The sequence below is a fragment of the Apostichopus japonicus genome, chromosome 6 (genome assembly GCF_037975245.1).
Source record: "Apostichopus japonicus isolate 1M-3 chromosome 6, ASM3797524v1, whole genome shotgun sequence".
Lineage (NCBI taxonomy): Eukaryota > Metazoa > Echinodermata > Holothuroidea > Aspidochirotida > Stichopodidae > Apostichopus > Apostichopus japonicus.
The window spans coordinates 15,522,422-15,537,758 of record NC_092566.1 but is presented as its reverse complement, the minus strand read 5'-3'; the positions used below and the strand labels follow the sequence as shown (position 1 = coordinate 15,537,758).

Below are 15,337 nucleotides of genomic sequence, written 5' to 3'. Positions count from 1 at the left end.
CGGGAATATCAATGACAAGGACCTGTTTGCCAGACGACGATGGAGGTCTTGTCGACCTGCTCTGGAAAAGTTGGAATACCTATAGCAAGTCTTCAGAAACGACAGATATAACCAGACAGATACAAATAGCTGTCGGAGATTTTGGTGCTGATTATAGACGCTCAAGCTCCTTGAAACTCATCGTTAATGGGAGTGATGAAAGAGGTTTATAGAGACAAGGGAGGATTGGTTAGAAGTGCCAAAAGCAAAACCAAACTAGTGACTATTTGTGGAGGCTGAGGTGTTTTAGTTTAGAAGATAAGGTGAAGTGGGAATAATGTATGTTGTTACAAGTTGATTCGAACTCGTTTTACTGTTTTTGTGTTGGACATTGATCATTCCTTTCATGATGAGCGAGGTAACTACGGTAAAGCAAAAGGTTATATGAGGTGAGGGAGTACGCGCTGTGACTTTATGATTCCTAGAAACATAAGAGGGAGTGTCCTCCTTATCAGTGTGACTGGGACTGGAATGAAGATAACCAGATCTTTAATTATGACCTGTGGCATCTGTTTTGGTAAACAGCATTGCTGGTAAGATAGATTAACAATAAATATTGCTTCTGATACCGTCTTCCACCTTCAAGTCCGTGACGAGTAGACAAAAAATACTGATAAAGAGATTGAATTACCCATAATTAAGGTAAACACTAAAGACATTAGTAAAACTGAACTGTGCATGTATATTACCAAGGAAACGAGTAATTGTCGTGCTATCAGCCCCCCCCCCCCCAACCAATCATCATCCAAACGCTACTAGTGATGTGTATATATATATATATATATATATATATATATATATATATATATATATACATACACAAAGTTGGTTGATTATGCATCTAACCAACACTGCAATACAAAAAATCACATACAATTTCATGGATTATAGAAATGTTACCCAAAGTTAATTTTCTCATTTACCAGACTACATTTTCCAATGTTTCAGTATCTTATACGAGTATACAAAAAAGAAGACATCCCCCGTAGGTTGGCAATTATGTATAAGTTCACACGCACGAAATGATTTCCCCGATGCATTTAAGTTGTCACCATAGGCTTCTCATTTTTCGTGCTGTTGCATCAGGGTTTTGTATATTTCAATCTTACGGAGAGACGATTCGCAAATCACTCTTTCCGATTACAAAAACATTACAGAAGTTTATTACTACGTATATACTGTTTCTTTCCATTTACCTAGATTCTTTCCAACTATACAATCAACAACAAGTATTTGGATATTGTTTAGCAATTGAGACTTGTTGCTTCGGTTTGATGAAAACGAATTTTCATACCGCCCCCTGAACGCATTTTGTCCCTCTTCGGCTGTCGGATTAGATAATGTGTGATGAGTATATGGTCAGTGCCATTGAAGAGTATAATTGTTCGCCAAGTGCATCAGTTGGTGATGTTGTCTTTTATAGAAAGGTTAATATTTGTGATAGAGTAAATTACGCATCGTAGACGTTCGTTTTTCATGCAATAACTTTTATGAACTTTAATTACTGACTTTTCTGGCGCAAGCGATGAACCTTTTTAAAAGATATTCCTGAGATCGTGTAAGGAAGTTATATATACATATATTCATATCTACAAAAAAAGGAAGCTATGAGATTAACGTCAAATTACGGATATTACTAACATCGAACGTTGGGTGCTGGGAGCAAAAACTTTGGAAAGATTGAGACAAAAACAATCGTATTTTAGTCCTGTTCATATTTTACTTCTCCTTCGTGTCATCTTCCTCTCATTTTTATAAACCTTCCAATCGAATTTCCTCCGATAAAAGCAAAAGTGTCATTTCTTGGAGAATTTGTTTGTTTTTATCATTAATCCCATGACATCGTTTTGGAAATTGTCGACAATTCAGTGAATCTTTTTTTGGGGGGTATTTATTTTGATATATTTGAGTCTATAACAAGCAATGGTATCGCAGTGAATTGGATTAAACAGACGTCGAGCTATATTCCACCAAGGGAGGAAAATCCAAAATTTTGCTCCTTCATTTGTTAATGGATTTTTGTTTGTGTTTGTGGGTTCTTTTATTTATCCTTTTTTGAAAGTGAAAGTATCAGAATACAACCAGTGGTGTATGAAATATCGATTTTGGATGAATTCGGAGAGAAACTAAAAATCGATTTTCTAAGCAGTCTCGGCAAGGAGACTAATGTCACATGTGCATGGGATATTCAGTTGATCGTAAATTTTCCTCTGGAAAGCGACTTCGCAAGGAAAATAAATTACCTCGTGATTCTTTCTTGCAACAAAAGCTGTGGATATATTTCTTGTTTATTCTTAATGTTAACAATTGACGGATAACAAACCATTGGCAAAAGCTTATTATTTCTTACAGGAGTTTATTTTGATTTTTCTCACGCTAAATTCACATATCGGTACCGTAATTCATGATTTTGCGGGTTCACGTGAAAAAAAGAAACATTAATAGCATGAATGTGATGGAGCAATAATACGGACGATATTAATTCTATTTTGGTTTCTTTTTATGAAAGCGATAATTTAACATTTTTGTGTTTTTATGTTCTATTCGAAACTCAACAACGAAGTCACAGGAATGTATCATATGTATCAAGATTAAGCTATCTAGGCGTAAAGTGAGAATTATTCCATTATAATAGAAGAATGTTACTGACTTTTTTTTGAAAAATATAAACATGGTACGTTAGTAGCTTTTGAATCTCTAAAGTTTACGAGAAAAAAGGCTATCGTTTCAGTAAATAGAATATAAAATTTGAAATAGTATACAATACCAATCTCGTGGAATACAACTGTTGCTAACTTTTGTCATTTTTTCTTCTTAAAACTGTAAATGAGTCAATACTTTGTTTCTGAGGCGTTACCAGCCCCCGTTCAGCAAGGATGTGTTAAAAAAATTAGCCTGTCTACAATGTGACCTCATGTCGCGATCTTCGTCTAAAATTAATATGAACCAAATTTATTCTCTTTGAAAACAATGGAACACACCTCATTGGATCAGAATGGATTAACTTGTGTGGCATGGAACGGATTTATAAGAACTACACCTTATCGATGTCTGTACTCGTAAACAAGAACAACATTTTGTGTGACGGCACCGACGTGACTAGTAAGACCCAAACGTGACGTGTGACGGCCCGATGTGACACATGGTTTATCGTCTTGCGACAGACATTTGAGAATTAAAGCGATATATATATCAACATATTTGTATATGTATATATATATACATATATAGCAATGGAGTCGTCTGCATCGTATTCATCATCCTATTTTTCATATTCTATTTGGCATGGCCCGGCATCGTTTCATACAGTAACGCCTTTGGGACGTTTCATATGGACCACTATAGCAGTCGTTATCATTTCGACGTCCCTAGTGGGTAACATTATGATCATTTGGATTGTCATGTCAAATTCACGGACTAGATCTGTGACAAATTTCTTTCTGACGAATCTAGCTGTCGCAGACGTCTTGAAAGCTACCTTGGATATGCCGATACTTTATAGTCATATATTAACGCAAAATTGGACTTTTGGGGCACTGGCATGTAAAGGTATACGTTTTGTGGGTAATCTGACCGCGGCGGCGAGTATTTTATCCTTGATTGCGGTAACTATAGACCGATACAGGGCCATCGTTTACCCATTCCTACCCAGGTTGGGTAAACGAATGGTTTGTTTTGGAATTTGTATCATTTGGTCCGTTTCGGCGATATGGGCCAGTCCTAACATTATGTTTGGTAACCTGTTGGAAGAAACGACAGACTCTAGTGGTAACCAGACCACGAAATGCATCTTATTCTGGCCCACGACTGCTGAGGATGATCATGCAGTTTATGGGTTCTATGACTTTTGGTAAGTTGGACTATGGTTCTTCCTTAACATATATAGGCCTATATAATGTTATAATAATAATAATGAATGGTACGTATATAAGGCGCAAAATCTTCCGAAGAACTCAGAACGCATGCACAAGGACAAAAGGACACACACGAAAGAAATCTATGAATCGGAAAAAAGCTTGACGGAAGAGATGTGTCTTCAGATTGCTTTTAAAATGAGAAAACGTAGGAGTGTTACGAAGGCTATTTGGAAGTGATTCCAAAAAGCCGGGGCAGCAAATTTAAAGAACGTTCACCGGCAGACTTAAGGTTACTGCCCGGTGAAATTTGAGCAGTTTTTCGGAAGAGAAACGAAGAACGCGAGGTGGTTGATAAGTACACAAAACAGACCACAGATATAGTGGAAGAGAACCCTCAAAATAACGGTAAACCGTATTACCGTTAACCGTATTACCGTAAACCGCATATATATATATATATATATATATATATATATATATATATATATATATATATATTCTCTACATGCAGCATAGTTGTTTAACAGTTTTTCCGTTATTCCTGTATATATATATATATATATATATATATATATATATATATATATATATATATATCCACAAGAAAAAAATGATACTTTCATTTCCAACTTTATTACTTAGAACGATCTAGTCTCCTTACCTATCGTAAAAAATCTGTTTCTGATAGACTACCCCTCGTTGTCACCTACCACCCCTCCCTTCGCCCCTTTTCAATGAAATCAAACAATCTTGGGGCACTCTAGGTTCGGACCCCACAATAGCTGAACTCTTCAAAGCCCCCCCAGTCATAGCATATAGACAACCCCGCAACATCCGCTCAGTGCTGGTTCGCACTAATCTCGCCCCACCTAGTAATGAACCTGACAGTGCTAACATCCCCTGTAACAAACCTAGATGCTTGGTGTGCACACACCTCGACCCCCCCCCCCCCCGCTTTCCTCCACCGGGCCTCAGGCACTACTTTGAGACCTGGTAGATTTGGTTGCGACTCAGCCAATGTCATCTACCTGCTGTATTGTTGCAAGTGCCCCCAGGTCACCTATATTGGCGAAACCAGCACAAAGTTCAGACTCCGCTTCAATAATCACAAACTAAGTATCCGCAATAATAACCCAGGTTTCCCTGTTGCCGAACATTTTAATCTCCCCGATCACAACTTATCTGACCTCAAATTTGTCATTCTATACGGCTTCTTCAAAACCGCTCATGAAAGAAGCAACCGGGAACTAAAAACCATCTTACGCCTCAATACACACAACAATGGGCTCAACAGGGATCACTCTTTTATGAGCATACATGCTAAGCTAAATACCAATAAGGTCTAGTTTCTTCCATTTCATTAGTACAACTGAAGAAGAGCCGTGTAAACGCTCGAAATATTTTGTTACCTATTTAACGTTCTAAGTAATAAAGTTGGAAATGAAAGTATCATTTTTTTCCATTTTTTTCTTGTGGATATTCTTAACTTTCCAACACACGCCATCAGACATGTCTATATATATATATATATATATATATATATATATATATATATATATATATATATATATATATATATATATATATATATATATATACATTATTGATTTATTCGCAGCTGTGTTCTTCAGATAACTGCTAGAACCTGATACAATGAATTGTAAGTCTCCGTGATTAAACCACTAACTCGACACGGAGAGAGAGATAGAAAGAAAAAACAAACAGTTCTTAAGCCATAAACATCTTTCTTCAACATTGCGTCTATCATGCATGTCAATTTATGTGATTTGTTCAATTTCGAAGTTATTGGTAACTCATTACTGACCTACATATAAAACCTGATTATATTTTAAAAAATATATATATATTTGGTTCCATTCTTTTCAGTGATCTAGATTTCTGTGATTTCTTTTTCATTACTATTGTTTTATAATACTATTCAGTTTTTAAACGATACAAATAATACCGATCAATTTATAGACGACCCATTTTTTATTGACTTTAGTTTTATGTAAAATATATAAGCAATGGCTTTTCTTACAACTTCATGTTGTTTTGTTACACTGCTGAATCATTCTATACTATTTGGAATACATGATAAAACAGATAAGATATCGACCTGACATGTGGTAACGAGAAAATTTATCCCGTTTTTGATTGGACGGCATACTGAATGCAGAATGTTTATTCACAATTCTGCATGAAAGGGATTAAAGATCTGCTTTATTGGCTCCATTTCTATAGCAAGCTATAGCTAGGAAAGTTTTGTGATTACGTAATCGACCTGCCACGCTCGTAAATCGACCTCAGGCTGCACAATTAGCCTACATAGCTTCTTAACAACATGAGGCTCTTTCTGTATAAACACTGTCTGGAAATATGTTCATGTCTGCAGTATAGTTAATCATACAGCGTTCACACATAGACCCTGATACAAGAAGAAAAAATATGTGGCTGCAGGCGTTGCAGACTAATTGGTAAAAAGAGGTCATTTTACGACTAAGGCAGGTCGATTACGTAATCTCAAGAAACTTTTCCACGATAGCGTACTATAGTTGGGGTCTCTTCAGCAGACCTTTAAGCAACCCCCTCCCCCACCCCTCCCTCTCCGCATAACAGACACCCATACAAGACGATAAATGTGACGATGACAAGTATTGTTAACGATGGATTATTTGTTCAACAATATAATATTCACTATTTCAGGAAAGTAACGTGTTCACCTTCTGGGGAGGAAAGTTGCTATCTAACATATACAATAATTTCCGATATATAACGAAGCTTGCAGCGTCCATGATGTTGGACGAACGGGAAGCTTGTTTTTTTTTTATCTGTCTTTATCCTATTCTTGTCCTTTTCCATATCCAACAATTTTTTTTGTCCTCGAAGGCATACCATCTTTAATCAAATGATACATTTATTCAAAGGACAAGCACGATATTTTTCTTTTGAAATGTTGGGGTTACACTATATAATCACCAGACGATTCAACTGTCCATCGTGACATTTGAGCGAAATGAAATGAAATAAAGAATAAAAAGGAGATAGAGAAAGAGAAAGGGAGAGAGAGTTGATGAAGAAAAGCGACCCTAGATGAAAAAAGATGAAAAAAGACGAAGGCCTAAGTAATGCGTTAACAGTGGATCGAACGTATAAGACGAAAAAGAAGGGGGGAAAACGGCTAGAGGGAAAGAAGTAACTTCAAAAGTAATCATTAAAAGTATAGAAAAGGAGAAGGTTCGTGATCTCTGAAGGGACTTTAGCCCATTGTTAATTGTTGAGTGAAAATTTTTACCTTGAAGCGGTTTATGTTATTTTCCGTCGGAAGAATATGAAGTTGCTACTAAATAATAAACAATTGAATTATATACCTTTCTGAAAGTTTTGGCTTTTTAAAAAAAAAATTAATGAAAATATGACTTTGGCGGTGCATTTATGTCCATTTTCTATTCACAATGAAGTTATATAGTTTAAGAAATGAAACTTTGGGCAATGTCAGCTTGAGGAGGACAAGAGGTAATAGGGTTTTAGGTATGATCAAGAGGAACTTCAGTTTTCTGAAAGAGGACATCGTAGTTAGGCTTTATAAGCAGTTGGTTAGGCCTCATCTGGAGTATGCTGTGCAGGCTTGGAACCCTTACTTTGCTAAGGATAAGGAAGTACTTGAAAGGTCCAGAGGAGGGCTACTAGGATGATTAGTTCCTTAAAGAGGGTTCCTTATTATAGGCGGTTACAACTGTTGAATCTCACCACACTGGAGCTTAGGAGGTTACGTGGAGACTTGATCCAGGTTTTCAAGATTGTGTATGGTTTCGACAATTTATCCTTTACCGACTTTTTCTTGTTTGCTAACAGTAGTTGTACTAGAGGTCATTGTCTTAAACTCCAAAAGTCGCATAGTAGGAATAATATTCGGCATAACTTTTTTCTAATAGGGTTGTGAACGAGTGGAATGGTTTGCCTGAGAAAGTTGTACTTGCAAGTAGTGTCAATGGGTTTAAGAATGCTTTGGACAAGCACTTTAAGCATTGTAATCGGGTCTGAGTGTTTGTGTCTTCAGTTTTTTCTTCTCTCTCCTATAGGGTCCTTGATGGGGACTTAAGTGTCCCTCCTGATACTTTTTTCTACTAAACTAAACTAAACTAAACTAAGAGCATTGACCATTGGGAGGTCTCGGTCAGTTTATGACGTCATATAGATGTACGTGATGGAATTTGTGTTTTTTTTTTGCGTGGAACTGATTGAATTTACATTCTACACGCTTCTCCCCAACAATTGAACACAAAATGATATTTTGTGTTTTCAATATATATATATAGCTTTATATAGCATTGAATTCAAAATGTCAACGAATTCATAATGACCAAATTTACTAATATATACTTTATTTTATTATCATTTTTGGTTATAACATTTACACTGCAGGACACGCATGTGTATAAATAGTCATAGATATGGTAATAAAAAACCATACATTTGCCAAATCTAAATTCCCTACATAACAAATGTAAAACATATTTTGTTTTTGGCTTTTTATTTGATAAATCGAAAACGAAAAATACCCACATTTTTCTTTTCCATGTTATCTAATGATTGCAACCAAGTAGAATTTTTTTCAGATAGATTGAAAGTTCTCCAATATTTCATTATAAGCATGCATTACATTGCTTTACTGATCACGAACCGACGCAACCTCGACCGTCCAAGAGGAAAATCGTGGAAAAGTCGAGCTAACAAAACTGAATAATGAACCTTTGCCCGAATGGCAGTCTTCACTATCCAGCGGTTCAAGACTGAAAGTGTCGTCTTAACAAACGTATTACCAATCACGGGAATTGAAAGGAGCACCGGTCGTTATATGTACGCTCGGGAAGGGGAGGGGGAGGGGGGTCAATTGTAAGACTATGAGTCTTCACGACTATCGAAAACCGGTTCACGACAGCTTTGTTTATTCTGGTCGCGTTCAGTCCGAGTAGTGTGCGGCCGGCTTAACATGTCATTGGCCTCAGAATGACATTGACAAGTTGGCTCAAAACAAAAATGCAGCTAAGGTTTCCATCCGACAAGCTGTAATAGCGTAGTAATATAATTAACTTGATTGAGTACCCCCTACATTATTCTAGCTAACCCTCAAGCCCTTCTTTGATATAACTATATTTAGTTGCCTACCGGTATATTACGCTTAAATCTAAGATAACAGGTTTTGATGAGGAATATGTACCCCCGGTTTGAATTGACATTAATAAATTAAAATTCTTTGCAAATTCACCTATTATTTCTTGGGCAGTTTGGGGCCAGCTATAAGTGTTCCGACAGTTTGACAGTAATGTTAAGGACTGGATTCCTCCATTAAACATGACTGCCGTTTTGGTTACATTACTTAGAACAACAACGCTAATCGAATATCATCCAATTTTAAAAGGATCTGCTCCTTATTATATAGAGCACTTCCCTCAACTTTCGTTAAGTAATCTGTGAACAGTCATAACCCGCCACATATTCACGTATGCAGTCGGCTGTATATACACTCTATATGAAAGACTGTGTGAGGTTTATGTTGTGCTATAGACTATATGTGAGGTATATGTTGTACTAGGGCGGCTATGTGAGGTTTATGTTATACTATAGACTATGTTAGGTACATGTTGAACTATAAACTATGTGAGGTATATGTTGTGCTATAGACTATGTGAGGTATATGTTGTACTAGGCTATGTGAGGTTTATGTTGTACTATAGACTATGTGAGGTACTTGTTGAGCTATAAACTATGTGAGGTATATGTTGTACTATAGACTATATGTGAGGCATACGTTGTACTAGATTATGTGAGGTATATGTTGTACTATAAACTATGTGAGGTATTTGTTGTACTATAGACTATGTGAGGCATATGTTGTACTAGATTATGTGAGGTATATGTTATACTATAAACTATGTCAAGTATATGTTGTGCTATAGACTATGTGAGGTTTATGTTGTGCTATAGACTATGTGAGGTATACGTTGTACTAGACTATGTGAGGTATATGTTGTACTAGACTAAGTGAGAGTATATGTTGTACTATATATTATTTGAGGTATATGTTGTACTCTAAACTATGTGAGGTATATGTTGAACCAAACACATGGGCATTTTCTTCTTTGTGTCACATGACTTCTGTATATGGATTTTATATTTGGGAAAATCCTTACACAACAGAAAGTTGAACACGAATATTATTCAACTATCTAACAGATTTATAACCATTATATCGTCACTGACAAAATGATGATATAATGTTGTCTTGACATTCATTCTAGGGGAAAAGGGTGGGGGATTTTCCCTTCCGATTAGGTTATTTGCAAGGTTCTCAGATGATGTCATATGCTGTTATGTGAATTCATGCAACATGAAAATTTACTTTTGTGATAATGGACAGAATTCCAAATATAGTGTGATTAGCCTAGCTACAATTCACATATGCATGGCTAGGATAATTGCCTGCATATATAATTGCTACCTTTGGAGGGAAACGGAAACTTTCTAAGAGATTCTTACGAAATACGGTCAAGCAATTATTTTCTTGGGTATATGACAAATCGCAATGCTATACACTGGGCTTTATTACACACCTTTATTAAATCATGGAATGTAAATATACTATGAAATGTGAGCCGAGGGCCTCCATTACATAAATAATTATTGTTACTAACATCTTCACTCAATCAAATTTGCATAAAAAGTACCTCACGGACTTGACCACAGAGTTAATGACACCTAAAATATTGAAATACAGAATTATTAACTTGATATTTATTCACAATGATTTGCAAACGGCCTCAAGAATCGCAGATGAATAACAGCGTGAGAAAGAGGGGAAAAACTCTCAAGTATTTCCCCCAACAGAATTTTACCAGATTACTTTAGTTTGAAAGGTCGGTAAAAATTCAAAAGAAAAAGGGAATTGCCGATATTTGCGGGGGGGGGGGGGTGAGAAAAATCACTTCAATTGTTGCAAAAAGTAACACCATTTTGCAACTTAAACACCGTTAATTTATATGACATATTCTAAAAGAGAGTGGGCCACCTCCTTCCTGTAAAGACCTGTTCCCCATGCAACAACATCCGTCGCTGTAGTGTCGACAAGATGATGAAGGTAAATATTGAGGTTACCAAGCAACATACCAGGACACTTAGGTAAACAAGTAATTAAACATTCTGAAGATGTTGTTCGCGGATAAGTTGCTTCAAACCATCGTGAATGAAAGTGCAAAAGTATAAGTTCATGGAGAACTAATTGGGGGAAATAGTAGCTTTCACGTATCCCCATGATTGCAGAGAGCATTCCATTCGTTTTTCATTTTCATTGCGTAACAAAATTGTAAAGAAGGAAGGTAAAAATAATCACATTTTGTGAATTAAATATCATATAATAACAACTTTTTTGAAATAGAGGGACCAAGAGGAATAAAAAATAACTACAGTGAAGTATGAGCTCGAAACAAGTGGTCCATATAAAATCTGAACAGTGCATGGTTTTTGTTTTTCTATGAAAGTTTTATTTACGTATATATTACGTCATTACTGTTATCATCAAGAAACCGACTGTGATGTTTTGAGCTTATATATATATATATATATATATATATATATATATATAAATATATATATATATATATATATACCTGGACGGTTATAAATTTACAAAGATGAATTACGGTATTTACCGACTATAATGTATGTATAAAATTATGACGATTATTAATTACCATGCTTTCAAGGCATTTGAGCAATTTACATTTGTTTATCGGTCTTGTTTGTTCGTTAACACCCGATTCTCATGGCTTGATCAGTTAAAACCTGGTGAAGGTGAGTACCCGTTCATTAGTGTACTCTAAAGGTTTCGCCAATTATTTCGTCGACATTTGAACAGAAAGTGGATGACACTTTACTGCAAAAAAAAACTTAAAATCTGCAAATCAACCATCTTTACAACGTATACATATACTACTCAAACATAGGGACAGTTGTTTAGACTCCTAACCAGTCATAAAGGTATAAATAAATTGTTGTCCCGCTGTTGTCCTAAGGTTCTTGTCAACACACAGCTCATTTCTGAACATGCATAGTGAGAGACCTTGTCATATGCATTAGCAAACAGAGTGCCTTTGTGGTTTACCATAATATGATGCCATAATCTATGAAGAACGTCAGAAAGTCGCGTCACAAAGCGTGGACGGTAGGCGTTAGTCAAAACTACATAATTACCCATTGGCTCTACGCAGAACATCTATATGCAGTCAAATGCTACATCCAAATCTCTTGCAAGTATAATCCAGAGAGAAAGAACACTTGACCAAACTGAAACATTATACTCATTTTGAATTACAGGTCAAGAGAAAATGACATTTGAAAATAACCTCAACCTTCCCGAATTTTTAAACTTTAGCAACATGGTTTTGGAGGTCACCGATTGGCTCTGCGTCTGTATATGCAAAGTAGGTGGGCCACGCACCCCACGGAGACACTGTGCAGACGCCTATTTACCAAACGTATATGTGTTGAAGTAAGTCTTCTAAACACCCCCCCCCGCCACCCCCACCCACCCCCAAAGATTTGCCATTACAAATTCCTTACACTGATTCATACTTGCAATGTTTCAATCCGCTGTTTATGCTAGAAAAAAGGTTGTTTATTCACAGATGAGTAATAAACAACAATAAGTAAATGTGAGTCAGTCTCTAAATCCTATATAGATATTGATTCCTTACTGGCTACTGGCACCGATAATTTTCTTAATTTAGTTATTGTTTCCTTTCTTAGTTCAGTTAGTTTTACTCTGCTTGACTTCTCTCCCCACTCCGTTATTAATCAATGTACTATATAGTGACAATATATTTATGTGAGTAAATGGTCTGAGATATTGTTACACTGTAATGGTAAGGAAATGTCTCTTGGAAACAGGCCCCTTGTGACGCAGCACCTAGAAATACTTTCGAATGTCTGGACAATGTTTGTAATCCATGACGTTTTCAACCATGTTCGAACTGTTGAGAACATTTGGAAGCTTAACTGTGGGTAATTTTTCAAATGCCATTTTCTCTCAACCTGTAAATGGAGAGAAAATAATTTGATAATAGCTTGACGTCCGATTTATGTGATGATGTTGTAACTTACTGTTGTGAGGATATTAAATCATATTAGCTGTCTCTTTTTTTATTGGTTTCCTATATTTTCCATATAAGGTTTACTATCGGATAGATATGTCACTTTCATTATGAACAATTATTTTAACACTTTGACATTTCTAATGACATGAATAAATCAATAGCCTATATTCCTTAAATTATCCACAGTTTCCGGTTAGTTAAACGCTAGCGGTAATTAATTATTCAAAATATGGGCTTAATAGGTGAGAGATTTGGTTTAAGTTTTCAGGTTTTGTTTATTACTTCGATTAGCAAAAGTGTTCCTTAGGGAGTATAGTAATCCCTTTTTTTAATGATATTCAGCAGCCATAAACGTTTCCATTTTTATGAAAAACACGATTCGAGGAATCAATTGCATCGTTTTCGAATCAATTGTGGTCAAACAAAAAAGTGTTGAAATGGTCAAAAAATGACGCCTGTAGGGATGATATGTGGTATTAACATAAAATTTAAATAAATTTAAATAAATGAGTTATAAGTTGACAACTTTTGTTTCAATTAAATTCATAATAAAACCAAAAGATTCTGTTTGTCGACAAGTGAAAATAGAGACAGAAAAAGAGACAGGAAATTCTTTATTTCATCAATACATTAGAATGAAGTTTATTTCAGAAAATGATAGACCCGGTTATGTCATAAAATAACGTCGTGTTTAAGTAAAGGACCGTAAAAATGACCACTTCTTTATGGACACAAAAATGATATAAATGTGCAGAAAATATTTGGAAAATATCTTATCGTAAACCGTAAAGTTTAGAATCTGTGTTCAGAGAAAAACAAATCAGACAATGAAATTAAAAAAGTATTCGGCAAAAAGCAGAAAAGAAAAACGTTTGTACTAAAACACTTCTCACTGTGTACCTGTTGGACGCCAGAAGCCTCATCAAAATGATGTCATATGTCCATGTTTTTGTAAAATAAAAAGCATGGCTATATTCCAAAGGATATGTCCATGAAGTCAACTGACATTAAATGGCTGATATAAGCAAATGTAGTTGTTTCTAACATGAGCACGGTGTTTTATACGGTATAGTTTACAAATCATCGCTATAGCTCTCCGGACAATATTATCATGCAGTATTTAAAATTCACCAAACTTGTCATCAGGGCCTCCATTATATTGTATTTTGGAGACTCTTTTAGCGTTCCATATATACTTCTTCACTAGTGCATATCACCATTTCTGTTTACCGCGAGGGCGGGGGGGGGGGGAAGTCTTCAGTTCATAATCTCTTATTAATGAGGATATCCAGGGGGTTACCCGTTATATCGTCCTGTGGGATTATCGAAAGTGGGAAACTGTTATCTTTTGTTCCTAATCGATCTGGACACTTATGTTGACTCGATCACACTAATAGAAACATGAAAATTTAAGCTTGTTGTACTAATTTTTTTGTCTTTAATTTTAAAAGTTAGGTTTCCAACAGAAATGATAGCGTTATCACACAACCAATGTTTTATAGTTCCTTATAGACCTGATGTGACCGGTGTGAATAAAACCTACAAAATTACCACAGCCTGAAAAGACATCGTGCTCGTTGTAAAGTGTTCTTGAGCCAATTAGTGGTGATAGTTCTTTGTTTCATAATCTGAATACGAATACCATGTACGTATTGAGAATATGTCACACTACACGGGCATGTCGGTTATCGTCAATTGTTTTCTTTACAGGGTTCGAAGGGATTGGTTAATATCTTACGAAATTTCTTTGAGATATGTAATACGCAATGACAAATTAAAAAACAAAAATATTGCTTTTAATTTGATGACGATGGTGATAATGATTTCTACAGTCTTGTTGTAGAATTGCTTTCTATGCTACGTTTCGCAGGAAACTAACCGTCATATTTTGAAAACGTTGCAACAATTTGCATGGGAGTCCACAGGGGTGGGGTATAGGGGGAGGGTTTCCCCCTCTTGGAAAATAAAAGTAGTAAAAAAGAACCAAGAAGATTTCCTCTCTCGTTAAAACAAAAATTGATAAGCCGATTCAATAATAACTGTTTACCGGTTAACCGGTTAATCACTTTTATAAGCCGGTTTGACCTGTTAATTAGTTGGATGATTAATTAATAGGTTAATAGCGTATCAGAACCGAAGTTTTCTTTCCAATTCCCCTCCTCTGTGTCCCCAACCCCCCCCCCCCTCCCCGGCGGACGTCGACGTGCACAAGTGGATATCAAGTGTAATATTAGACTTGTTACGTCGTATAAGACAACGATTTTCTTGGAACATATATTGCCAATTCAA

At 35.8% G+C, this 15,337-nt stretch overlaps 1 protein-coding gene across 1 annotated transcript in view; it reads left to right on the top strand.

Annotated features, from left to right (window-relative positions):
* Positions 1–1,327: 1,327 nt before the first annotated feature.
* The window catches only part of LOC139969090 (tachykinin-like peptides receptor 99D), a 90,188-nt gene continuing 76,178 nt past the window's right edge, over positions 1,328–15,337 (top strand). Inside the window, exon 1 of the mRNA XM_071973867.1 lies at positions 1,328–3,889. Coding sequence (XP_071829968.1) covers positions 3,273–3,889 — 617 coding nt within the window. The 5' untranslated portion in view covers positions 1,328–3,272. The remainder of the gene's footprint in view (positions 3,890–15,337) is intronic.